The sequence below is a fragment of the Boleophthalmus pectinirostris genome, unplaced genomic scaffold, assembly GCF_026225935.1.
Source record: "Boleophthalmus pectinirostris isolate CB_2022bp ecotype Guang Dong unplaced genomic scaffold, ASM2622593v1 HiC_scaffold_22, whole genome shotgun sequence".
NCBI lineage: Eukaryota > Metazoa > Chordata > Actinopteri > Gobiiformes > Gobiidae > Boleophthalmus > Boleophthalmus pectinirostris.
In genome coordinates, this window is record NW_026571190.1 from 659,113 (window position 1) to 685,694 (window position 26,582).

Consider the following 26,582-nt stretch of genomic DNA (forward strand, 5'->3'; position numbering starts at 1 on the left):
TGGTATGCACAGCACATTTTGAGAAGCACTGGTCTGAATCAATAAGAAAGTCCTCGAGCCCAGTGAGCAGGTTGGCACTGGTCTGGCTCCTTGTCTATAGACATGAATATTCACAGTATTTGAATGGAGCTGTGACAGACGGGCACGGCTCGGCTCAGCTTGTGTGTGTGTGCAAAGGAGCGTTTGGATGAAACGAGGGGACAAGCAAGACTCCCTCCTGCCCTCCACTGGTTGTGTTCAGGTTGTACAATTTGGTGAGATTACAAAAGGAGGGCAGGTTTCACCATCTTTGTACCGCTGGAGTGAAAATAAATAAAAAAGTACAGCTTTGTTCATTTGTGCTGACTGAGAAGAGAAGAAGAACTTTGTGCCAGTTTTTGTTTCATGTGGATAGGCCCAGTAATTACAGAGATATGAAACATAAACCAGGTCAACACATCAGATTTTTGACAATCAAAAGGCGTGGTGGGAGAGGTGGGTAGAGTAACCAAACATTGTACTAAAATAAGAGTAACACTACTTCAAAATAATATTACTCAAGTAGAAGTACAAAGTTATGGTCAAAGAAAATACACAAAAGTGAAAACCTCTGTTATCAGCACAGGAAATCTCCCTACAGACATTTCAAAACAACTAAATATTTTAAGGAGATATTTGCAAAAATTTAGCAAGCGTTGCATCATGGTTACTTGGCTTATCCCAATCAGCCCTGTGCAGTATGTCCCAAACTGCTTCTACTCCTGTCACCAAACGGCCATCATCTCTGTTATCTGTAAACGATATCAACTCCATTTGATGAACTTGTATAAATATTAAATTATCCAGACACAGTCAAGTGCAACCAACAGTTTCTTCAGTATGTAATTATGGTTGCATACTTAGTCTCTGCATCTCTGAATGAAACAAACAAACAAACAAACAAAAGAAAAAACTCTACTACTACTGCATTTCAGGCAGAAAGAAGGAAAAGAACGATGAAATGATATAATAACAAATGATGATGTCATGTGGAAGAGTCTGTGGAGGTCTGAAGCCTCTGGGTGCGTCCTGTGCAGTGGTCCCTGACACACAGAGTTATTGCATCAACACCTGGGGAGTGTCTTCTATTCTGTACAAGAGCGGTCCAAGGACATGTCCTTGTGGTCCGCCGTAGAAAAGGCGTCCTGTGCTTGATTGGGTCGATGATATCCAGGAGGGGTGTGGTTTCAATGGAGCGTGTCTGTGGAGAAGGGGCGGGGCATAAGGCACTGCACGGGGCGGGGTCAGGACAGGTGCGTCATGCTGAGGCTCATGGGTAATCCAGGCCGCAGGTAGGACACAGGGACGCGGCCGTTCTCACCGGTGGAGCCCGTGATGGATAGGCGAGCTTTGGAGCGCATGGCATCGGTAAACTTCATCTGCAACAGACAAGAGAAGGTTACAGCGCAAGAACCTGCTCCACACACACATGTGAGGGGTGAGGATGGACGGGGCAGGGGCTGTCAAATGGAATGCGTTATTAATGTACTAGTGAAAGTGATGGTGGACAGTCCGACATACTGCTTTCATTGAACTGTATTTCATTTATTGTACCTACACATGATCAAATGTTACATCTAATTACATCAGAAACTTTGATGAACTGGTCACAGATGCAGGTATAGTGTCCAGTTCATAGTAGACCCATCCACTCGCCACTAACAGGTTTAGCCTTGGTTTAGACCTGATTTAGACCGTGTTTAGACCTAATCACAGGCCCAGTTATATCTAAGAAGGAAGAGTTGCATCATACACAAGCAGTTTCTGCAGTTGTTTCCAGTGACCAACAGGGTTGACCTGAATATCAGACTCTGATTCAGTTCCAATATGCAAAGGCCCAGTCAGTGTCAAGAACAATAATTCTAATTATTGGATAGGAACAAGTTTGTTCAAGTAAACCAGAGCTTCTCATGTGTTCTAACTACAGTGTGTTGCAGGGTTTGGGACTTATGGTAGCCTCATCAGAAACATGACTGATACACGCAGCTGAAATTATCCATGAAACCAGATACGACTGACCAAAATTTACATTTACAAGTGCCTGTGTTAAGGATATAAAACACCTGGATCACCCTAATCTATTTCTTAACCATGAAAAACATCATTGTACTCGGCCCTAAATGCCTGCCAGATTCTATCTGAGCAGAGAGGGGGTAGGAGGATGATTGGTTTGAGGGATGGTGGTTGGATTGCTGAAGGGTGGGCTGTTGGGTAGTTGGTTGGAAGGAAGCTAGATGATGGGAGGGTACGTTGTTGTGGCGTAGGAAGGTGGGTAGTTGAATCGGGGTTGTGGGTGGATTATTGGTTGGAGGGTGGGTGGTTGGGTGAGTTGAGTGGAGGTGATGACCATGTATCACACACAGGGGCAGCATCACTCTCAGGATCTCTACACTACTTTTGTGTGGACAGCCCTGGTAAACATGAAATAAAGAAGAAAGAAATAAAGAAGAAAAAGTAATGAAGAAATACCTATTACTGTTGAATTTATTTTAAACTAAACTCTCAACACTTTTATTAATTCAAAGAAGCAGAAATGCGTTGAGAAAGGTAAAACAATTTTAGGCCAAATGAACAAAATAAATCAAAATTTTGCCATTAGCTGTGTTCTTAATTCTTTAACCCAGGTAGATTATCCATCTTTATCTGTACTGCAGTAATCCCTTCCCTCCTGCTCCAGGCCTACTCCCTGATGAAACTTCATGGTGCTTATGAGTGAGCAGAGGAGGTAGGCCATCCATCGCCACAGTCCTACCCGCTTAGATCTTCACACTGTCAATGGCGTACACGTTGTAGCCCTCCTTATAGGTGGTGTAGGTGGGCAGGTGGCTGGGGGACACCAGGCTGTAGTTGGGAGCGTGCTGAGGAGGAGGAGGAGAGGACATGGGGTGTGTGTAGTTCCCTGTGTGCTGGGGGGACGTCAGAGTGTTGGCTACAACCTTCATGAAGAAATAAAGACCACGTCAGTCTCCCAGAGCAGAGCAATGATGCATGGCTCATGTCCTGTACTTATACCATGGTCCACGAGGAGCTCGGAGGAGGTGGGTCTTCAGACCAAACAAATCAGTGCATCCTCAGCTCTGGGTGTTATGGATACCAGATACTAGTAAGTAGTTAAATCTAGCTAACAGGATGCTAAATCATTTGGTAATAGTCATATCCAGGCAAATAAATGTTACTATGTTTGCTGATGGTATCACTGGTTCTCTGGCCGCAGGTGACCATGGTATAAGTGACGTGATGGTTAGATGTACGGAGTGAAGGCAGCAGATGGAGGCACAGCCCCTCTCTGTGGGTTCTGAGGAGCAGATCTTCTGAACACTGGACTTGTGGAAGACGTATGACAGAGATGTGAATGGAAAAAGTTTGCTTTAGAGGGCAGGCATCGGAAAGTAGGGCCTCAGAGCGCAGCTCCAGGACCCAGAGGCTGTGGTTTTACAGCCAGGATAAGAGATAAGTGATACTTTGCAGTGACATCACACTGGGGATGTTGCACATGTGATACAATAGCACACACATTTGCAAAGAGTAAGAGTTTAAGATGGTTTGAAAATACAAAATGGATTTAAACAGCACATTTTCAGAAGCCTATGATGAATACAAGCGTTCATGGTCCTGTTTATGGCCCTCTACCAGAGATTCTCCTAAATTTTTAAGACACACCACTACACTAGTATGTGCCTGTGTGAGCTCTGAGCCTAATACTCTGCTCAGAATGAATGTGGATGGGTAAAGCCAGTAGCAGATGTCATGGGTGTGTTGATTATCAAGATGGGTGATGAAGTGAGGAACATACTTTCATTTTCTTGGCCTCTGCACGACTTTTGTAACAGAACTCCACCAGAGCCACCATCATGGCCAGCCCTAGTCCCCCCACCAGGATGTAGAAGACCCCTGCCACGTTACTGAGGGACAGGGCGCTGGTCTTCTCCTGCAGGCACAGCAACCAGTCAGTCCACTCAACCAGGCCAAGGAGAAGAGATTTAAAGAGACGATACTCCCCACAAACACTTACATACACCAGTAGGACTACACACAGAGAACACCAAACAGACTGTGAAAATACTTCTCTGACTCCTAAGGTGCAACCAGTAAATCTGACTATTTGACTACTACTACTACTGCTAAAAATACTAATACTAATTCTACTACTACAGCTACTACCACAACCACTACTTCTTCCACAACCACTACTTCTTCTGTTGTTGAGTGGAAGTCATACTTACATACATCCATGTATTGAATTGAATTACCATATCCCTGTATAGAACAGCGTCAGCGTCGTTCTGGAGTTTCAAAGGGATGTCAGTGGTCCCACTTCTATTATTAAGTCATTGTAAATCAGTACTGTTGTTTATAATGAGCGGAAAGTAAAATTACAGTCTACATAATGTTAAAGTTTATAAGTAAGCATCAGAAATAAGCATAACATGTCTTCTTTAAAGGCACAGTGCAAGTGATTTGAGAGGAAGAAACAGTATGTGCTGGATTACTGGACTTGCACAAAGTAAACTATTCAAAACTCCAGCAATTTTTACGATGAAATGTTGTAACATGAGTCAGTAGTGTGAGAATCTAACCTGGTGTCTACGAGGTGTATTGCACATGGGCACAGGACACACATGGACACAGACAGACATGTGCTCCTACAGTATCTGTGGTCTATGCCTGGGTTATGTGTGTTCAGACTGTACAGACATTAAACTAACCTTATTAGTGGAGTCCTTGAAGCCACACTCGCCTTTATCGTACCACCACTTGTTTTTCATCTTGTCTAGGGTTCCTTGCTCATTCAGTTTCAATACGGCAAGGTTTACTGGCACTCTTTAATAGGAATAACATAAATAACATCGTTATCAATGTTATCTTATGTTATTAGTGAAGGGAGCACTTCTAATTCTCTGTGAATTTATACGAAATGGCCAGCTCATATAGTTGTTTGTGAAAATTATATTGGTTGATGTTCATTTGGACTTTCAGTTGATAAAAGTTGTCCTACAAGAGAATGAGAAGTGCTACTCGATACCTGCAGATTCATTGGCAGCTGAAATATCATGAGGGAGCCCTGAATGAATGAGTTTGGCTTTCGCACAAACTCTTCATTCACAGCATCGCCTACAGGGGGTGCTGCCATCTGGTGTGAGGTCACCTGACCCTGACATGACCCCTGCACCTGAACCCTGACCTCAACCAAACAGGAAGCTCCACCATACAGGGTCTAGAGAGCAGCACTGGCCATGCTCGCCCCATGGCTGGCTCATGGGAGGCTCTTGTGGGAATAGAACCAGTGAGCGTGTGGCTGTGTGCTGCTCCCTGTGCACAGCGCATGTGCGTGTGTGTGCTTGCCTTGCTCTCCCCTCCTCCGCTGCCGCACTCGCCCTTGTCATACCACCACTTGTTTTTCAGTTTGTCCAGAAGCCCCTGTTCGTTCAACTTTAACACCGCCAGGTTCACCGCATTTCTACATGAACACAGGGGCTGTTAGAGGCCAGGGCTTAGCCAGGAGGCACGCAAGCAGGACCTGCAAAGAGAGGACACACCCTACGACACCCGCACACCCACAGACTCCACCCACTGACAGACCCTGCCCCAAAAAGACTCCTCCCACTGACAGACTCTACACCCGCCAGACTCCTCCTACTGTCAGACCCCACCTCCCACTGACAGACCCCGCCTCCCACTGACAGACCCCGCCCATCATCGGTCCGTCATCACCTGACCACTCTTAGAGAGAACAATGTCAGAACCCAAACATCAGCAGATCCCACCCACCACCGGACCTCACCTTCCACCAGAGAATAAAGTTATGAAGATTACCTGGCCTCACCGTGAGGAATAATATTGAAGTATATTAAGTAAAACACCGTATGATCCCGACCATGATTAGGAAGCACACTCACCCTGCCCATGTTGAGGCCCCCACACCCACACAGAAGAAATGAGAACAAGGTGTTAGACATGAGAGAAAAGACATGAGCAGATATAAACAAGGTTCAGCAGAAAAAGTGAAGCTGCACTGAACATCAAACAGCATCTGACTAAGCCTGTCATCTGCACAGACCAGACGTCTGCAACCTTCATGTGTGACTCTTATATTTTAGCCTCCAGGCAGTTACATGCACAGAGGAACCACGAAGTAGACTGTGTGCTGTGGGCAGGTAATATATTTTATTCTGTTATTTGAATTGTGAAGTTTTGGAAGCCAAAGGTTGCAGACCCCTGATTAAGGCAGATCTGAGACTGTCTGAGCTGTGCTTCGATGGTCACATGAGGAAGCACATAGGAAAAAACAGATGTATGACTGAAGGGCTACACATGTGCTGAAGAGTGTAGCCTCAGTTTACAAGGGCTCCACAGCAGCAGCTGTGGGGCTGCGCAGAATAAGGGTCTGCCATAAGACTACTTCAAGTCAACGCACGGCAGTCTGCAGTCCTCAGTGGAGGGATGCAGTAGACTTTGTTGTAGCTGGAGCCCATGACTGAAGTGTACAGGAGGTTCAGAGAGCTCTGTAATCTGACTGGCTCATCACTGAAGAAGAACACATCTGAATCACACCAGGCCTTGTTCACACTGGGCCCTGTTCACTGCGGGCTTGGTGACATTGCTTATGCACACTCTGGGCTATGACAATTGTATTAGCACAGATCAGGTGGTCAGACCCACCCTCTGCTTAGCTCAGACGGTGATCTGATGATGTAGCTTGTTCTATTGGGATACTAGCCAAAGGCCTGATGTGAACATAACCAGAAAACATGTTCACGTTCAGTTCATATTAAGTAAAACTGAGAAAGTCAAGCACAGTGTTCACTGTGTGTGAGGTTAGAGAGTTTGGAAGGGCCTGTTCTATCCTAGTCAATTAAAGAGGTATGGGTTGCTATAATGACTTGTCTTTGTCAGTTTTACATTGAACTCAAAGTGTTAGAGAGTTGGTCGGAGTAGCCGCCTCTCACCTGGGTCAGAGGAGGTCACCATGGACCATACAAACCACAAGAGGTCATCAGGGTAGGTGGATAATTATAACAACCACTTTAGCGGCCATGCCCCATTCAGCCACTGACATACTGCCCGTCCTGTGCCCCAGAAGGGCTCTCCTTCTTGGGTAGCTTGTCCAGAGTGCACACTCTGGCCCTCACCACCTCTATGTGGCCAATGGGCCTGCATTACTCTTGAATAAGCTTTCTTTGATTTGGAATAAGGAGAGGGGCAGTATGCTCTGCAGCAGCTTGCCTAAGTGAATGGTACATGGCTTTGGGCTGGCTAGCATTGTTATACTGATCCACCCACCTTAATGGCGATGCCTTGGGCGTGGCGATGCCGTAGCCTTTGGAGTCCAGGTTGCCGCCCACTTTCATGGTGTCACAAGGCTTCCTCTGCTCGATGTACTCGTTCATGGTGGACTCCAGCAGGTAGGCGTACTTCCCTTTGGACTTCCTCACACGCTGCACGCCCTCTGAAGTCTTCTTCACAAACACAGAGGGCTCTGCAGACTTCATGTACTGCCACATCTTATCAAACAGGGCGATCTTCGAGCGCTGTGAGCAGAACAGCATTACAACTTATATCACATTCTGTAGGACCATCCTTTCAAAGATGGGGTAAAATCAACGTTTTGGACCTTTCTGTTTCCATGTTGTCGCATTGTTCTCTCATCAAAACCATGTGTGAAGAGGTTTTATACATGACCCATGCATGTGCCCTATTCAAACCCTCTTTACAGTTAACAAAATAATTCTGTCCAATGCTCCACAAGTCTATGTCCCCCATGCTCCCACATGACATTCTCCATAAATATACACAAACATAAGAACAAAAATTTACATCACAACTTGTCATTATTCAAATGAACTGAGTCACGCGGGGGAGGGGGGGGGGACTACTGAGCTGAAACATATGATATTATTATCTATAGCAACTTAATACTGTATCAAAAGGCAATGTTTGTTTACTGTGGTATCTCTCTGAGAAACCTGGTGCTGTTCACCCTTTGAGCACCAGGAGCACATCTTAGAAATGTTATTTATAAATGACTTATTAATTATTACTAATTGGAAGCTTTTTTCATAACTTGGCAGGGATAGAATAACTTCTCAGCTTCCCTTGAATACACTTTATATTAGGCCCATTTTACTGACCCTGAAGAACTCTTTGGTGGATCCTGAGTCCAGTGTTCCATAGGCGATCTCTGTCTGCTTGGCCAGGTCTTCTGCGCTCTCGATGGGTGACACCATCCTCTCTACAGTGAGGAAGGCTGCCAGGTTAGCCGTGTACGATGAAATGATGATGAGTGTGAAGAACCACCAGACTCCGCCCACAATGCGCCCTGACAGAGACCTGCAGGGGGGACACAGAGAAGCATGTGTGTCTATGTGGGACCTGCTGTATACTGCATGTTTGGTTTAAAAGACTATTGGATGTCACACTACATGAGGAGACAGGATTTCATGAGCATTTTTCAAAAATGCTGTTGTCATTTTGCATGGATTTTTGCATCACAGATAAAACTCTGGACTTCTCCTAGGGAGTTTTTAAGCCCCTGCACAGTCACTGAACTTATTCTGTGGTCAACTGTGTTCACAACAAACACATGACTCTATTATTATAAGCCTCATTTCCACTCGTTTGCTTTGGAGCAAATCAGTATAGGCGTAAAATACTCTCTAAAGCAAACCATACCGCTCTATTTGAGGAGTCCAAGGTGGACTCTGGACGTACAGAAACAACTCCCAAATGAGGCCAGTGTGGCCAGCAAGGGCTCAGCATGATACAGCTAACATGGCTACACAAGAAACAAGATGTCCAGAGAGAACACAGCCTCAAGACAATAAAAAGCAGATATGAACATAATCATTTCTCACCAAAAGCTGACTTGACCTTGTGAAAAAAACGCTATATTTCCAGCTATGGCAACTTCTGCTATTTCCTATTTATCATCTAACTTGAGCCAAACCCAGGGCATTACAACAATTAAAACATGGGGTAAAGGTGCAGTCAGTCTAATGATTATGAATATAATTGAAATGTGATTTTGATTTTACTTATGAATAAACATGAGTTCTGTTTAGGAAACACAACTGTGTTGGAGGGAGACAGACTGGCTCCACACAGACCTGCTCCACACAGACCCACACAGACCCACACACACCCACACACACCCACACAGACCCACACACACCCACACACTCGCCCACACAGACCCACACAGACCCACACTGACCCACACACACCCACACACACCCACACAGACCCACACAGACCCACACAGACCCACACACTCGCCCACACAGACCCACACAGACCCACACTGACCCACACTGACCCACACACACCCACACACACCACACACACCCACACAGACCCACACAGACCCACACAGACCCCACAGACCCACACACTCGCCCACACAGACCCACACAGACCCACACACACCCACACACACCACACAGACCACACACACCCACACATCCCACACAGACCCACACAGACCCACACTGACCCACACTGACCCACACTGACCCACACACACCCACACACACCCACACAGACCCACACAGACCCACACACTCGCCCACACTGACCCACACTGACCCACACTGACCCACACTGACCCACACACACCCACACACACTCACACAGACCCACACACACCCACACACTCGCCCACACAGACCCACACAGACCCACACTGACCCACACTGACCCACACTGACCCACACACACCCACACACACCCACACACACCCACACAGACCCACACACACCCACACACTCGCCCACACAGACCCACACAGACCACACACACTGACCCACACTGACCCACACTGACCCACACAGACCCACACACACCCACACAGACCCACACTGACCCAAACAGACCCACACAGACCCACACACACCCACACACACCCCCACACAGACCCACACACACCCACACAGACCCACACTGACCCAAACAGACCCACACAGACCCACACTGACCCACACAGACCCACACACACCCACACAGACCCACACTGACCCACACAGACCCACACACACCACACAGACCCACACACACACACACACCCACACAGACCCACACACACCACACACACACCCACACAGACCCACACAGACCCACACTGACCCACACTGACCCCACACACACCCACACACACACACACACACACACACACACACACAGACCCACACACACACACACTGACCCACACACACACCCACACAGACCCACACACACCCACACACACTCACACACACCCACACAGACCCACACAGACTCACACACACCCACACTGACCCACACAGACCCACACACACACACACTGACCCACACACACACCCACACACACCCACACAGACCCACACACACACGCACACACGCACGCACGCACGCACGCACGCACACACACACACACACACACACACACACACACACACACACACACACACACACACACAGTTAGATGGAACTCCAATGCTTAAACAAAGAAATTTGAAGTATATCTTCCAAATGGAGACTTTAAGAGATTTAAAGTTAGAAAATGTGAAATACTTATCCCAACGTGACCAAAAGCATCTTTAAAAGGGAATTAAAGCCACAAGAATGCATCCTATGTGTTCTTTAGAATATGGTGTGGCATCTTAGTGCATTGAGGGAGGACTTCAGATGGGGACGAGCGCTCTGTTGCTCGTGGCCCTCTCCCCTCAAGGATGCCTAGGGGACATGGGCTCCTCTGCTCTGGTGCATTACACGTACACCCTGCTTGCACATGAGAAGCCTTGAGGACTCTGGATCAATTATTCATCCTGTATGTTCCTCCTATGCTCCTCTCTCTCCTCATCTGCCTGCACATGTATCTTTAATGCGGTGAAGATACGGTGAGGAGAGCGGCCTGTTGCGTACCTGGGTGAGATGTCGCAGCCCTGGCGCATGAAGGCCCCCAGAGAGAACCACAGTGAGTTGAAGATGCCAAACTCATTGGTGGATTCTGTGGTGAGGGGTAGAGCGCCATCTTCAGGCTCCTCCAGGGTCCACTCATATGGGCTAAAGCGAGAAACCTGCAGGACACAAGGAGCTGTTCAAATGAATGCATGAATGAATGAATGATACAGCTAGTCTTCTTATGTGTTCAGATTCAGAACTATCCAAAAGGTAACAAAAACCTAAAATGGCCTGTCCATGTATTTGAGTAAAATATGTCCAGTATTGGGAAGGTTATTTTTAAAATGTATTCCCCTACAGATTACAGATTACACACACCAAAATGTAGTTTGTAATGTAATCCATTAAATTACTTAAAGTGAGTAACATAATCTGAATACTTTGGATTACTTGATACTGTCATGCTTTTTAGTTTAGTCCTGGTTTTAATCCTGGTTTAGTCCTAGTTTAGTTCTAGTTTAGTCCTAGTTTAGTTCTGGTGTTACTCCTGGTTTAGTCCTAATTTATTTTTGGTTTTAGACCTGGTTTAGTCCTGGTTTTAGTCCTGGTTTAGTCCTAGTTTAGTTCTGGTGTTAGTCCTGGTTTAGTCCTAATTTATTTTTGGTTTTAGACCTGGTTTAGTCCTAGTTTAGTCCTAGTTTAGTTCTGGTTTAGTCCTAGTTTAGTCCTATTTTAGTTCTGGTTTTAGTCCTGGTTTAGTCCTATTTTAGTTCTGGTTTTTAGTCCTGGTTTAGTCCTATTTTAGTTCTGGTTTTAGTCCTGGTTTAGTCCTATTTTAGTTCTGGTTTTTAGTCCTGGTTTAGTTTTAGTTTAGTCCTAGTTTAATTCTGGCTCAGGTCCGGGTTTAGTTCTAGTTTAATCCTGGTTTATTCCTGGTTTAGTCCTGGTTTAAGTCCTGGTTTAGCCCAAAATGTAAAAATCAGGAAAATACCACCATATAATCCCTTTATTTCAACAAAGTAACAGTAATCCAATTACCACTCACTGAAACAGTAACTGTAACTGAATACAGTTACTCATCATTTGTACTCTGATTACGTAACTCATGTACATGTAATCTGTTACTCCACAACACTGAATATGCCCCAGTACAAATATCAGTATATATTGTCTAAGCAGCTACATGTGTATCCCTGAGGTCAAAATATGCCTGCTGTTTGTTTACTGTCCATTAATCAGGAAGTATGTGTTAGCATACTAGTTAGAATTAGATTAATTCTACTGTTATAGCAAAACTGCACTGGTCTGAGAGTTGTTAAAAGCACTAAATAGTAGGGATGTAACGATATCCAAATCCAGTGTTGGGGAGTAACAGATTACATGTACTGGAGCTACGTAATCAGAGTACAAATGATGAGTAACTGTGTTCAGTTACAGTTACTGTTTCAGTGAGTGGTAATTGGATTACAGTTACTTTGTTGAAATTAATGGATTACATTGATTTCATTGCTGGAATTAATTGGTTACCACTATTAAACAGGTTTTTGATTTCAGGACTAATTCAGGCTAAACATTCACCAGGACTAAACTAAAACAACTTCTAAACCAATAAACCAGGACTAACCAGGAGGTCTAAACCAGGACTAAACCAGGACTAAAACCACTAAAACCAGGACTAAAAAACCAGGACTAAAACCAGGTCTAAACCAGGACTACAACCAGGTCTAAACCAGGAAAACAGGTCTAAACCAGGACTAAAACCAGGACTAAAACCAGGACTAAAACCAGGTCTCTCTAAACCAGGACTAAACCACTTAAACCAGGTCTAAACAGGACTAAAACCAGGACTAAAACCAGGGACTTAAACCAGGATCTAAACCAGGACTAAAACCAGGTCTAAACCAGGACTAAAACAGGTCTAAAACCAGGACTAAACCAAAACAGGACTAAACCAGGTCTAAACCAGGTCAAAACAGGACTAAACCAGGACTAAAAACAGGACTAAAACCAGGTCTAAAACAGGATTCTAACCAGGACTAAAACCAGGACTAAACCAGGACTAAAACCAAAGTCTAAAACCAGGACTAAAACCAGGAAATAACTAACAACTCTAAAACTAAACCAGGACTAAAACAGGACTAACTAAACCAGGTCTTAAAACACTAACCTACCACTCTAAAAAACCAGGACTAACCAGGACTAAACCACTCACCAAAACACTAAACACATCTAAACACAGACTAAAAACTCCATAACACCACTCTAAACCAGGACTCCAACACACCATAACCACTAAAACCAGGACCAACCACTCTAAAAACCAGGACTCTAAACCACTCCACTACACACTAAAACCAGGACTAAAACCAGAAACCACTAAACCAGGACTAAACCAGGTCCAAACCACTCTAAAACAGGACTATACCACTCCATACACACTCTTAAACACTCACACTTACACCCACTATACACTCCATACAACCATACTAAACCATACTCTCCATACACACCTATACCACATACACACTCTTCCATACACACTCTTTACCACTCCATACACACTCTATACCACTCCATACACACTCATACCACTCCATACACACTCATACCACTCCATACACACTCTATACCACTCCATACACACTCTATACCACTCCATACACACTCTTTACCACTCCATACACACTCTATACCACTCCATACACACTCTATACCACTCCATACACACTCTTTACCACTCCATACACACTCTTACCACTCCATACACACTCTTTACCACTCCATACACACTCTACCACTCCATACACACTCATACCACTCCATACACACTCTATACCACTCCATACACACTCTTTACCACTCTTTACCACCACTCTTTACCACTCCATATACACTCTTTACCACTCCATACACACTCTATACCACTCCATACACACTCTTTACTAGGGGTGGGCGATATATCGATATTTTAAATATATCGAGATAGTTTTTAAACTCGATATGAATTCTGACATATCGTATATATCGATATAATGCTTATATTCAATTCTGATTTTGCCGTTTCACTTGTTTGTCTTCTCTCTCGTCGCCCGCGCGCCCCCGCCTCACTGATTTTGTTCGCTCGTGTCTCCTTCACTCGTCACTTCACTCGCCGTGAACGCCGAAAGTTGGTGCCAGTGAAAAGCTTCAAGCACCACGAACATTTTCCACCATTTACAGACAAAACCATCAGCAGCACATCCTCATATTCCACCGAGTCGCGTCCTTTAGCCCGAAAGAAGCTAAACGAGCTGAGCTGCATGAAAAGTGCTGTTTATGCAAATGAGCCATGCGCTTAAGTTTCGTTTCTGTAAAATGTAAACACACGTGCACAGAACTGCATTAAACACATTATTATCGCAAACGGGCTGATGACGCTCTAGAGTCGTTATGCTTTATGTATTGTAAAGTTTAGTAATGTAAAGTTTATTTATGCAGAAGATTTTAATTAATAATCTGCTGCAGTGTCACTTGTACAATAGTGTTTGGAAACGTTGGGTTTGATCTGCAGTGGATTGTGGGAAACCTCAGAGCTCCTTACTGTTGGATAATAACATGGATCTATTGAAATAAGGAACATCCTGAACTTCTTCTGCTAAATGAGCTCATGGTTATGGTTATGGTTTGGATAACAGAGTTAATGCAAAGATGAGCTTGTGTTGAGTTGGTTTATTTATGAATGAAAAGAAGGAAATATGTATTATTTCTTTTATTTTACAGTTAAATTATTATTTATGTAATTAGGGTTTTTTGTAATCTTAAATGTTCCTATATGAACTGTCAACCTCTTACACTAAAAAAAGGACCTTGTGGAATTTGGCAGATTAGTTTTTGCAAGTTTTCAGTTTTAGGGGGTTATTTTTTCTTGAACATATATCGAGATATATATCGTATATCGAGATATAGCAAAATATATCGAGATATATTTTTTGATCCATATCGCCCAGCCCTACTCTTTACCACTCCATACACACTCTGATGAGTCCAGGCCTGTGCTCACCAGAAACAGCACCACGCTCACTCCAATGTAGGCGAATACTATGCACATCCAGATCTCGTAGGCCAGAGGGTCGAGGAACGAGAAGACGCCTGGTTTGGACTTCTGGGGCTTCTTGATCATGATGGAGATGCCCAGGGACATGAAGGGCTTAGAGAAGTCGATGACCTCCTCCCGCACCAGCGTAATGGTCAGAGGAGCTATAGCAATGTCCGCTTTCTGTGCAGGAGACAGGCAGGTCAGAAAGAACCTCTTCACATGGTTTAAAGCAGAACTAAAGACCTAAAGTCTGGCCAGAGCCACAGTCCAAATTAACTGTTTAACTGGGCAGTGTGTGCAGGACTAAAGGGGAGAGTGAGGGGGGGAGGAAGGGTGGGGTCTGGAGGACTAAAGGGGAGAGTGAGGGGGGAGGAAGGGTGGGGTCTGGAGAACTAAAGGGGAGAGTGAGGGGGAGGAGGAGCAGTGTATGGAGGACTAAAGGGGAGAGTGAGGGGAGGAGGGGCAGTGTATGGAGGACTAAAGGGGAGAGTGAGGGGGGCAGGGTCTGGAGGACTAAAGGAGAGAGTGAGGAGGGGCAGTGTATGGAGGACTAAAGGGGAGAGTGAGGGGGAGGAGGGGCAGTGTATGGAGGACTAAAGGGGAGAGTGAGGGGGGGCAGGGTCTGGAGGACTAAAGGGGAGAGTGAGGCGGAATGGGCAGCAGGGTCTGGAGGACCAAAGGGGAGAGTGAGGGGGAGGGGGGGCAAGGTCTGGAGGACTAAAGGGGAAAAATGAGGAGGAAGGGGGGGCAGGTTCTGGAGGACTAAAGGGGAGAATGAGGGGGAACGGGCGGCAGGGTCTGGAGGACTAAAGGGGAGAGTGAGGGAGAATGGGCAACAGGGTCTGGAGGATTAAAGGGGAGAGTGAGGGAGAATGGGCAACAGGGTCTAGAGGACTAAAGGGGAGAGTGAGGGGGAAGGGGGGGCAGGGTCTGGAGGACTAAAGGGGAGAGTGAGGGGGAATGGGCGGCAGAGCCTGGAGGACTAAAGGGGAGCGTGAGAGGGAGGAGGGGCAGTGTATGGAGGACTAAAGGGGAAAATGAGAGGGAAGAGGAGGCAGGGTCTGGAGGACTAAAGGGGATAGTGAGGGGGAATGGGCGGCAGGGCCTGGAGGACTAAAGGGGAGCGTGAGGGGGAAGGTGGGGCAGGGTCTTGAAGACTAAAGAGGAGAATGAAGGGAAAGGGGAGGCAGGGTCTGGAGGACCAAAGGGGAGAGTGAGGGGGAAGGTGGGGCAGTGCATAGAGGACTAAAGGGGAGAGTGGGAGTGATGAAAGCATGGATTAAAATCTCCAAGTGTTGCTTGAACCTATGAAGGCAGCACACACTCAGTTTTAGACAAAACTGCACATTAACTCTTACTAAATGAACAGCAAATAATGCTACTGAAAATGTACAAGGTGTGATATATTGTTGTGAAAATATTAAGTAGGACATTACTCAATGAATGCCCTCTGTCTGAATCTATAGCCCCATTCACACATGCAGCCTGACCCAGGAGTGTACAGGCATTTTGCCAGAACAGGGTCATGTTTGAACAAAGCCAGAACTGATTTCTCTGCATTTTTAATCTCGCAATTTCCTGGGTAAATTCCTGAGAATATGCTTGGAAGACTTAAGTGTGACTATGAGTAAAGCTAGAAAATTGTCCAGACCAATGCTTTGGTTTCCTTGATTACAATTCACTCTCATTCAATTCAGCTGAATGTGCAGCTCACTGCTCTATGAGAAAGTGCAGAGAGACAAAGACCAGGCTCTGTGTGAATAGGGCAGTCTCGGTAATATTCTGGAACTGTGCATGTGTGAATGTAGAATGTGCAGGCTTATGTCACTCCCTTACCCCATACACCAGCTCCCCGACCATTCCGTTCCAGATTTTAGTCTCTGCGTCGCGGGCCCCGTACTTGCCATCCCCCACGATGCGCAGTTGGTAACGGATGCCACAGTGCTTGGCAATCTCCGCAGCCAAGTCAACACAATAACCTGGAAGAGAGAGAGAGCAGCCAGGCTAGTGGCATGCCACAGCCAGACTCTGCATGGGCACTGGGCTCTCTAACAGTCAGTCACAGATGTTACAGCTCATTTGTTTTACTGGTAGATGCCACTGGCTGCTGTACTTAAAATAAGTAAAAGACACATTTTCTTTTATACATTTTTACAGAAACAAAAAAGCAGAGTGAGGTCTTCCCTGTTGTGTTCACCTGGGTTTCCGTGGCCTCTGCTGTTATGCTGCAGGACACAGAGGACAGACACTTCTGACTTTTCTCCTCAAACAGCTCTGACACAGATCTGCTGACCCTACCCGACCAGTCCTCCTGTTAATCCTTTGACTGAGACTCAAAGGCAACTGAGAAGTGAAATGTTGAGGAAAAACAGCAACTGTTTGCTGCAGCATAACTTGAAATTCCCCCAGGATCTAAAAAGTATCTGTCTCTCTTTCCCATATTAAAAATATCAAAAAGGTAGTTTTCAGATTCTAAAATGTGATGATGTTGTACTCCCAGATGAGGAGGACGGAGGGACAGATTTTCAATACTAAAACTAGAATTGAAACTAGATAGATTTGAGCAGGTATCAATACTAAAAAAAACTGTATCAGAACGAGTATATGAGCACATATACCTGGACGGCTGAGGGATTACACAAATATAAGATTTCATGGTAATATAAAAGAAAGCACTTGAATGTTGAATATTACATTCTATTGTCTAAAGGAGTGTTTTGTTTATTTGTTTGTTTGTTTGAGTATAGAGTCTATTCCTTAGAATCAAAATGGAGTTTGATATTTTAGTATCGTGACAACACTATGGCTAGAAGAAAGAATAATGCCGTTTACCCTCGTAGCGTTCATTGTCCTGGAAGAGCTCTGCGTTCTTCTTGAGCATGACGTAGGGAGCCTCCTGCACACGCACAGTGGTTAAAGCATGTTCCAGGATCTGTCTTTGGAGTTTGTAAACCCTTAGATCTTACCAGAATGGTGGTCACGATCACGGTCTTGTTCTCCATCCCCATGGTGTCATTGGGGTACAAGTCTGACTTGGTCACCACCATCTTGTCAAGCTCGTTCCAATAACCAATCTGGTGCCCAAACGGAGCATATGTTGAATCAGATATCAATGAACAAAATAAAATAAATTAAATTTTGAATGTTATTTTCACATTAGTTTATGTCAGTGTGTAATGTTTTTTAAGGGAGTTGCTTTTTCCAAGCATGACAAGTTCTAGATCTTCTAGAAAAGTTGGGAGTAACATGTTAGTAGGCAATGTGTTAGAGTATTCAGATTGTTACTAAGTACTGTTTAATCATCTTTCACTGAACATTGTTACAGAAAAGAATATCTTTCAAACAGGATGTTCCAACATCAAGGACTGAGAAAACTGTTTGTGTTGAATGAACCTGGACTCTGATCTACTGTATATTTCAGTCAATGCAGTGCAGGGATGATAAGTGACCCCAAAACTCCCCATGAGTATCTCTCCAAGAAATACATGTAAGTCAATATCTCTGCACTGTCCAAAAAACAAAAACCTGTGTAGGCGTGTGTGTGTGTGTGTGTGTGTGTATATATATATATATATATATATATACACACACACACACGCCTACACAGGTTTTTGTTTTTATATATATATATATATATATATATATATATATATATATATATATATATACGTATATGTGTGTGTGTGTGTGTGTGTGTGTGTGCATGTGTAAATGTGTGTGTATGTGTGTGCATGTGTAAATGTGTGTGTATGTGTGTGCATGTGTAAATGTGTGTACCTTGACGGGGCCGTTGTTCTTCAGCTCCATGATGGTCACTGAGTAGTTGACTCTTCGGCCATGCAGATCAAACTGTATCTTCCCTGTGAGTCCATCCACTCGTACCTGTGCACACACACAGCCACACACAGGTTTGCACACACTTTGTGTACTCCAATTCAGACGCTGTGCTCTTCTGTTTTTGTTTTATATAAGGAAAATGATCTTAACTCCACGGTGATGTTGGCCCCAGCCCTCACCTGTTTGAGTGCACGCTCGATCTCCACGCCCTGGGCCCAGGGCACCGCCGGGTTGGCCAGGCAGTCCCCGGTGTTACCACGCCGGTTCATGTCAATCCTCTGTTTGTAGAGGTAGCGGAAGGCCTCAGTCATCACATGCACCGCGTCATAGGTCAGAGCTGATGTGTACTGGAACAAGAACACACACGTGAAGAACGTTCAGTGTGGCCTCTGTTTAATTTCTCCATTAACAGTGAAACAAATAAACATTTCTTTCATGTATTCCCACCATAAAACAATATTTAATCAAAGCAGCTGCAGACTGCAGAATCTCTACTTGAGAATAGAAAAGATGGAAGAGGCCAAATATATTTATTATTCAGTGTTTTAAAAATGCCTTTGGTCACCCAAGTGTTTCACGTAGCACTGATGAGTAAAGCAGTTTAGATAAGGCTAAAAACTATCCTGTGTTACAGATTGAACTCAAATGGCTCTTCGTTACAGAGCATTCTTCATTCACTCCACACTCAGTGGTGATGAGCTTCTATTGTTTGCCACAGCTGCCCTGGGGCAGACTGACAGAAACAAGGCTGTCAATCTGCACCATGGGCCCCACAGACCACCACCATCACACACGCATATACCACATAATACACAATCAAGGGATGAAGTATCTTGCCTAAGTACACAACAATAAAACTAGGCCCGAGCAGGTTTGAATCTTCTAAGCTTCCAGTTGCTGGATGAGTGCTCTAACCACGGAGTATATATTATATTATATATAATATTAAAAACACTGACGAACCTTTGTGGGGGGAGGAGACAGTTTAAAGGCAGGATTACTCAACCATGTGTAAATTCAATTTAACACTACACTTCTGGTAAAAAGGTAAAGCTAAAGCTGTTTATGAGACTACATTTTTATGAGACGACATAACCAATCACAGTTAAAATATATATTTTATTCATTATATGTCGACTGGAGTATTATCAGCAGTAATTTTATACCAAAGTAAAGTCATTCTGCTCTGTATGAAAAGTACATAAGACCTTCATGATGCAGCAATTTGGCCTCACAGATGTTTCCAGTTGCTGTTCACTGAGGGTCTTCTTGGTGAGAGGGCATATAGATGGATCATAACATCTGTGCCAAGTCTGTTGACACTCGTTCAATATCATTTAAGAAAAAAGCGTCTCTTCTCCAGGCCATGCAGCCTGAGCACTCACCCGGATGCGTGCATCTGCTCCTGGGTATTCCTTCTCCTCCAGAGCCTCCCATCTCTGGTCAAACTTGGCCACCACAGGGTCATCAAAGTCCACAATCTGAAAGCCGGACACATTGGCTCCTCCATACTGGATCTTAGACAGGTCTCCATCCAAGAAGCCCTATTCAAACCCGTACAGAAGTCATGTCAAGTGCCTAGGACTTTTACTAAAAATTTTAAAACTTTTTCTTAATTTTTTAGGTTGAAAATATTATTTCCAAGATGGAAATCATGAAATCACACTAGGGAATTCCATAACTGTTACCAAGCAACCATGTAGTACAGTATGCCCAAACTCCTCTAATGTCACAGAAATTGTGAATTGACAAATTAAAAGATAAGAAAGCACTTTTATTTTGTTGAAATCAAATATCCAACATATGTGTTTTGTAAGTATAAATTGTACTGAACTTTTGGATAGTATTCTCCCTTGTGTGATGTCATTAGTGTGTTTAGAGCTCTCTACTTCCTGGAATTTTGTATACATTTTTCAACTTTTCTACACAAACTGCTTCTTGATTGGTGTAAAAATATCATTTATATTTCAATGGATATTATCCCATAAAATTAAGTAAAAAGGAGAGAATCATCAAAACTTGACACGATTTGCTTGACACTAAACTTGACACTTTATTCATCTTAATATGATCCTTCTACTTTGAGGTTAAGGGCGTGTCTAGATTTATATTCTGGCCTGTTCTATTTCTTGGAGTCCTCCAAACACCTAAAGGTCAACTATGTAACTTTTCTGACAAGCAGGGGGTGCAACTAGGCTGACTCGTTAGAATGTATGTTTACTTTTTAAATGGGTAAATATGAAATAAAATCAACATTTATGAGCTTTTAACCATGTTGTAACTGTGTTCCTTCATCAGCTGTAATTCAGTCGATTCCTGCATATTTGAGTAACACTATTCATTTAATGCATGAGTACACTGAAAATGTCTGTTTACATCGATTCCCTCCCAATGCTCTGTGCTTACTTAAAACTTAAAACATTCTGACTCCATGTTAGGTCATATTTCAACAATAACAACATGCAAATAAAAGCAGTGCTCCTCAGATTAGAGGGGCCTTTCACTTTGGTTAGAAGGCTTCTAAATTTGACAGACAAGTATGCATATAGTGCATTATCCTACCAGGTTGCCAATAATGTAGTGGTATCCTTTGACATGTCTCCCAATGGTGATCACCTGTGGAAATGATAAAAAAAAAAAAAAAAACAAGAAAAACCTTAACTTTCAATTAAGCTTTTTTTCACTTGTATTTAGAGCATTTTCATTCACACAGCAGTGAGCACAGACCCTGGACGAGACATGGGTTATATGTGTCTTGCCCACTGGCACATATGAAGCAGCAGACTGGCCCTATGACTGTGCTCAGACTCACCTGCTCCAGGATGTCTTTGACCTTGTCCTGCTCACAGTCCAGGATGATGCGCCGCTCTTTGCGGATCTCCAGGTCCTGAAACAGAGGGAAGGTCAGCAGCATGGACATGACTACATCCACTGGACACACCTGGGTTTACTATGAAGTAGACCTGGACCAGACCTTGACTAAACATGGACCAAATCTGAACCAGCATCATAATCTAACCAGATTTGAACTTATTACCCTGGGTAATGTATTAGAAATTGTAACCTTTAACTGTGTATTTTACAGAATTTTCTATTAAGTAAAATAGGAATGTAATTAATGTACTATATATTACATGTTATAACATTACATTACATTATTTGGTGTGTGCACCTCCCTGGGGACTGCAGATGTAAAGGTGCAGTCACTTGGACTGCGCCTTTTTGTGCAAGTTTGCATGTTTCTCCCTGTGTCTGCGAGGGTTTCCTCTGAGAACTCAGGTTTCCCCAGAAAATTCTCCAGCTCAGGCCATCCTTGTAGATTCACACTGGTACACCCATGCATTTCAGAACCAGAAAATCCAACATGTCTGTGCCCTGTATATTGATAAAGTTTAATATTCACCAGTTCCCACTGTTATAACTGTTCTGTCAGGCTCTGTTATGCTACTGGATGCACAGGGCTAACGATAACAAAAGCATAAATTCACTCTCAAACATTTCATGACTAACAAATGTAAGAACTCTGTCCATCTTAATAAATGAGCATACATGGATCAGCACTTTGGCTTGAGAGCTTTACTAGTTTTATTGCTTGTTTAAAGGTCTCATGTAAAATAACTCTTTTCACCTTGCATCTTCTGCACATAAACAAGCACAATTTGGGTTTTGGAACATCCATTACACAATAGTTCTGAAATCTTACTGATTTCTTGGCGACAGTCACAGACCAGGAACTATGAAAGGTCAACTATTGCTCCTCCCCCCGCCCGTCCTGAGAAAGCACAGGCTCCGCCCTCCAAACGTGACGTAGGCGATGAGTGAGCCGCCCTTCCTCTGCCCATCTCAGGGAGGGAGGGGGAGACAGGCGTGACCCTGATAGCGGCAGGAATAAACTTTTATTCATCATGGAGATACAGCGCATTCAGCCGCATGTGTTGGACCCGGAATCAGATGAGGACTTTGAGGAGCATGAAGCTCAAGCACCACGTCAACATCAGCTGAACATTACTGATTGGTAAAGTTTTAATAAACACTAGTAGATAAACTTATTATATCATGTAACTGCAGTGTAAAACAATGAGCTTAGCAGGTGTGAAGCGTTTTCAAACATGTCATAGGTGTATCTGCCGCGTCATCATTGTAGCAACTTTAGTTCGTTGTCACGTGGGAGGGTGGCAGAAATATGCTGCAATTTGTTAAAAAAAAATTTAAATAATATGAGCCTGACCTGGAAGAGTGAGCGGTATGCTTCGTCTTTCCTCTCGTCTTTCAGCTCGCCCACATTTATCGCCGTGACAACCCACTTCTTCTCTGCGGCAGTGTCCAGTATGACCTGCAGCGTGGACAGCCCTAAACACAGCAAAAAATGATCTGTTTCTATTTACAAGTGTTTTATTCTGTTGTCATCTGTGCCAGTTCTTTGTTGTTTGTCTTCTGATTGGGGTTAGTTACCATGGAAATATACTACAAAAATAAATAAAGAAAGAATAAAGAAAAAAATATATATTTCTACAGCTTAGTTTAAAAGCTCAAATCAGTTTACCAGGGCTAGGTTATTTTATTATTATTTTTTTTATTTTTTTGCTCTGATTGTGTTTAAACAAAGCTTAGATTAAAGTCTAACTTGAGGCCCACAGCTTCAGACAGACAGAGGAATGCCTCAAGTTACCTTTAACTCCCAAAGAATATTCATGACAATGAAGACACACAATGACATTGAAGACAGACAATGATGTACTTGGAATAAACTGCTAATGAAGTGAAGAGGATGAGATGGAGAGGCTGAGGAGGCTAATGGTTTTGCTGCTGCTGAGAGAGTGCATTTATATGAAGACACAAGGAGCAGGCTATGATTGGCTAACAGGTAGAAGACAGGTGAACATTCAGTCATCCTGTTGTTTGTTGTTTGCACCTCTGTCGCTGTCATAGAGATAAGCAAACTTCTCCCACTTGTAGTACTCCACCAGGGACACCAGGGGGCCCTTGATGTCCGGCCTCATCTGCAGGACAAACTGGTTTTGGCCCTCGATGGGGAAGGAGGGCGTGATGAAGGACACGTGGAGTGTCTCACAGAACGACGTGATGGTGTTCACCGACTTCTTATCGTAGAATCCAAATATGGCAAAGACGCCTCGAGAAAACTGGGAACAGACTGGAGAAGATGGAATCTTCATCAAGATAACATCAAAATGCATATGACAGGTTTTCATGTTTTTCTTATTCTGCCTTAGTTTGGTGGGTACTATCTGTGGTCAATATTTATCACAGTTTCACATTAGTTAAGTTGCAGTTTGTGGAAAAACAAGTTGAGAAGAAAAGTACAAAAACACAGGAAATAAGTTTGCAAGGTTTTGTACAAGACTTCTCCCACAAGCCTAAAGCACCCATGTTCCCACACCACAATCTGACAATTCTCCATAAACATACACAAACATGATACAAAACTGAACACAGCAAATTGATGCAATGTGCAATAGTTTCATTAGATTGATTGTGATTGTGCTGTAGTAACGCCATATATATATATATGTATATATATATATATATGTATGTATATATATATATACAAACTGGAAGAGTGGCTACAACAGATACCGGGAAAAACAACGGACATTTCAGTCCAGAAAAGTGCAGTACTGGGAACAGCAAAGATACTGCGCAGAACTCTCAAGCTCCCAGGCCTCTGGTAGAGGACCCGAGCTCAATGAGGGTGAGAGAGACCTACCACCGTGGAAGGTGAGAAACACATTTTTTTTTATTTTTTTTTTATATATATATATAATTTTTAAACCATGTGTTTCTCACATTCCACGGTGGTTGGTCTCTCACCCTCATTCCGCTCGGCTCCTCCTGGGAGCCTGAGAGTTCATCAGTATCTTTGTTGTTCCTGTTCTGCCCTTTGTCCATTGTTTTTCCTGGTATCTGTTGTAGCCTCTTTTCCAGTTTGGGGGTTACAGCCCTGAGTGCTCCGATCACAACAGGCTCCACTGATGCCTTTACTTTCCAGACCTTCTCCAGCTCCTCCTTGAGCCCCTGGTATTTCTCTAGTTTCTCGTGTTCCTTTTTCCTGATATTACCATCACTTGGAATTGTGATGTCCACCACCACGACTCTGCTCTGTTTCTTCTCCACCACCACTATGTCTGGTTGGTTCATCACCATCCTGTCAGTCTGTGTCTGGAAGTCTCACAGGATCTTGGCTCAGTTGTTCTTCACAACCTTTGGAGGTGTTTCCCACCTTGATCCTGGAGTTTTCAGCTCGTACTCTGCACCGATGTTTCTGTACACTATGGTGCCACTTGGTTATGTCGCTCCATGTTTGTTTCCCTGCAGCAACTTACACCTGCAGTTCTGTGCTGGACTGTCTCAGGAGCATCTTTGCACAGTCTACACCGTAACTCTTGTCTGGTAGATCTGGGCCTCTATTGCTTGAGTGCCCAGATCCTGCTCCTGTGCTCCAGGATGAGCCTCTGTGTGTCCTTCAGACCAGCCCTCTCAAGACATTGGTAGGATTTCTTGATATCAGCCTCCTCAGTTCTGTTCCGGTGGTTCGCCCCATGTAGGGGTTTGTCCTGCCATGATGGTCCCTCCAGCACCTCTTCCTCATGATGTACTCAAGGAGCTTGGATTTTTCATCCTGGACAGTGGTTCCCACACTCACTAGTCCTCGGCCTCCTTCCTTCCAGCTTGCGTACAGTCTCAGGGTGCTGGATTTGGGATGAACCCTCCATGCATGGTCAGGAGCTTTCGTGTCTTAACATCTGTGGTCTGTATCTCCTCCTTTGGCCAGTGCATGATTCAAGCTGTGTATTGGATCACTGACACGCCGTAGCTGTTTATTGCCTGAACCTTGTTCTTGCCATTGAGCTGCTTCTTAGGACTTGTCTCACTCTTTGCAGGTATTTGGCCGTAGCTGCTTTCCTTGTTGCCTCTTTGAGGAGCCATTTGCTTGTGGGATACCAAGGTACTTGTAACTGTGATATATATGATATAGATAAATAGTGTTACTACAACTACAAAACCCATTGGGCAGTCTCACCTGTCAGATGCACTTTAAAGCAAGATGCCCTATTGAAGAAAAGACTATGGCAATGCAGTCACTTCATCTCATTTGTAACTAGAAACTGTCTTATCAATAATGTTCTTTAAAGGTTCAACAAGGCCTCTGAGAGCTCTGTAGTCATCATTATTATTTCACTGCACAAAAGGTGATGGTAAGATACTGCTGTAGTCACAGCTGCTCTGGGACAGACTGGCAGAAGTGAGTGCCTTGTATAAAGATATGAAGATGATAATGCCCAGGTCGGCCAAAATGCCCTAACACTGGATCTGATTATTACTTTTCTATTATTATTGTATTTAACTGCTCAATGTATTTCAACTGCTCCTCGGGGACAAATAAAGTGATTTTTCAATGACACTGTGACCCCGCTGTTACAACTGGTAATCCCAGTGGTCTCTCATCCAGGTACTAACCAGGCCCAGGCCTGCTTAGCTTTAGGCCTGTGCCGTGAGTCGCTGGACAGCTGTCAAAAGACCTGTGCACCAACACTCATCGATGTTCAGATTATAACTCAAAGCAAATGCAAATGAAACAGAGAGCACAACTCTGTCTGTTTTGTTGTAACTTAACTTTTTTTTACACGTGCGGAGGTGGAGGATTATGGATAACTTTATGTGGTCTTGTTTGGCTGCATCTTTATGCACACCAGCTCCACAATGGATATATACACCACATTTGGGATATACACTTTTACTGAGACCGAGGAGGAGGAAG

The 26,582-nt window shown here is 44.0% G+C and overlaps 1 protein-coding gene across 2 annotated transcripts in view; it reads right to left on the reverse strand.

Annotated features, from left to right (window-relative positions):
• Positions 1-2,774: 2,774 nt before the first annotated feature.
• Positions 2,775-26,582, reverse strand: part of LOC110157786 (glutamate receptor 2-like) — a 28,656-nt gene continuing 4,848 nt past the window's right edge. Inside the window, exons 2-18 of one of the 2 annotated variants that reach the window (XM_020922169.2) lie at positions 23,718-23,957; positions 23,034-23,155; positions 21,618-21,692; positions 21,368-21,421; positions 20,191-20,349; positions 18,985-19,152; positions 18,746-18,850; positions 17,935-18,042; positions 17,801-17,864; positions 16,805-16,947; positions 14,933-15,148; positions 10,915-11,069; positions 8,148-8,346; positions 7,300-7,547; positions 4,725-4,839; positions 3,812-3,946; positions 2,775-2,876 (exon numbers count right to left, since the gene is read on the reverse strand). In XM_020922169.2, the coding sequence (XP_020777828.1) occupies positions 2,775-2,876; positions 3,812-3,946; positions 4,725-4,839; positions 7,300-7,547; positions 8,148-8,346; positions 10,915-11,069; positions 14,933-15,148; positions 16,805-16,947; positions 17,801-17,864; positions 17,935-18,042; positions 18,746-18,850; positions 18,985-19,152; positions 20,191-20,349; positions 21,368-21,421; positions 21,618-21,692; positions 23,034-23,155; positions 23,718-23,957 (2,408 nt within the window). Of the gene's footprint in view, positions 2,877-3,811; positions 3,947-4,724; positions 4,840-5,361; positions 5,477-7,299; positions 7,548-8,147; positions 8,347-10,914; positions 11,070-14,932; positions 15,149-16,804; positions 16,948-17,800; positions 17,865-17,934; positions 18,043-18,745; positions 18,851-18,984; positions 19,153-20,190; positions 20,350-21,367; positions 21,422-21,617; positions 21,693-23,033; positions 23,156-23,717; positions 23,958-26,582 lie in introns of both variants that reach the window. The other variant, XM_055157985.1, reaches the window with a different exon arrangement.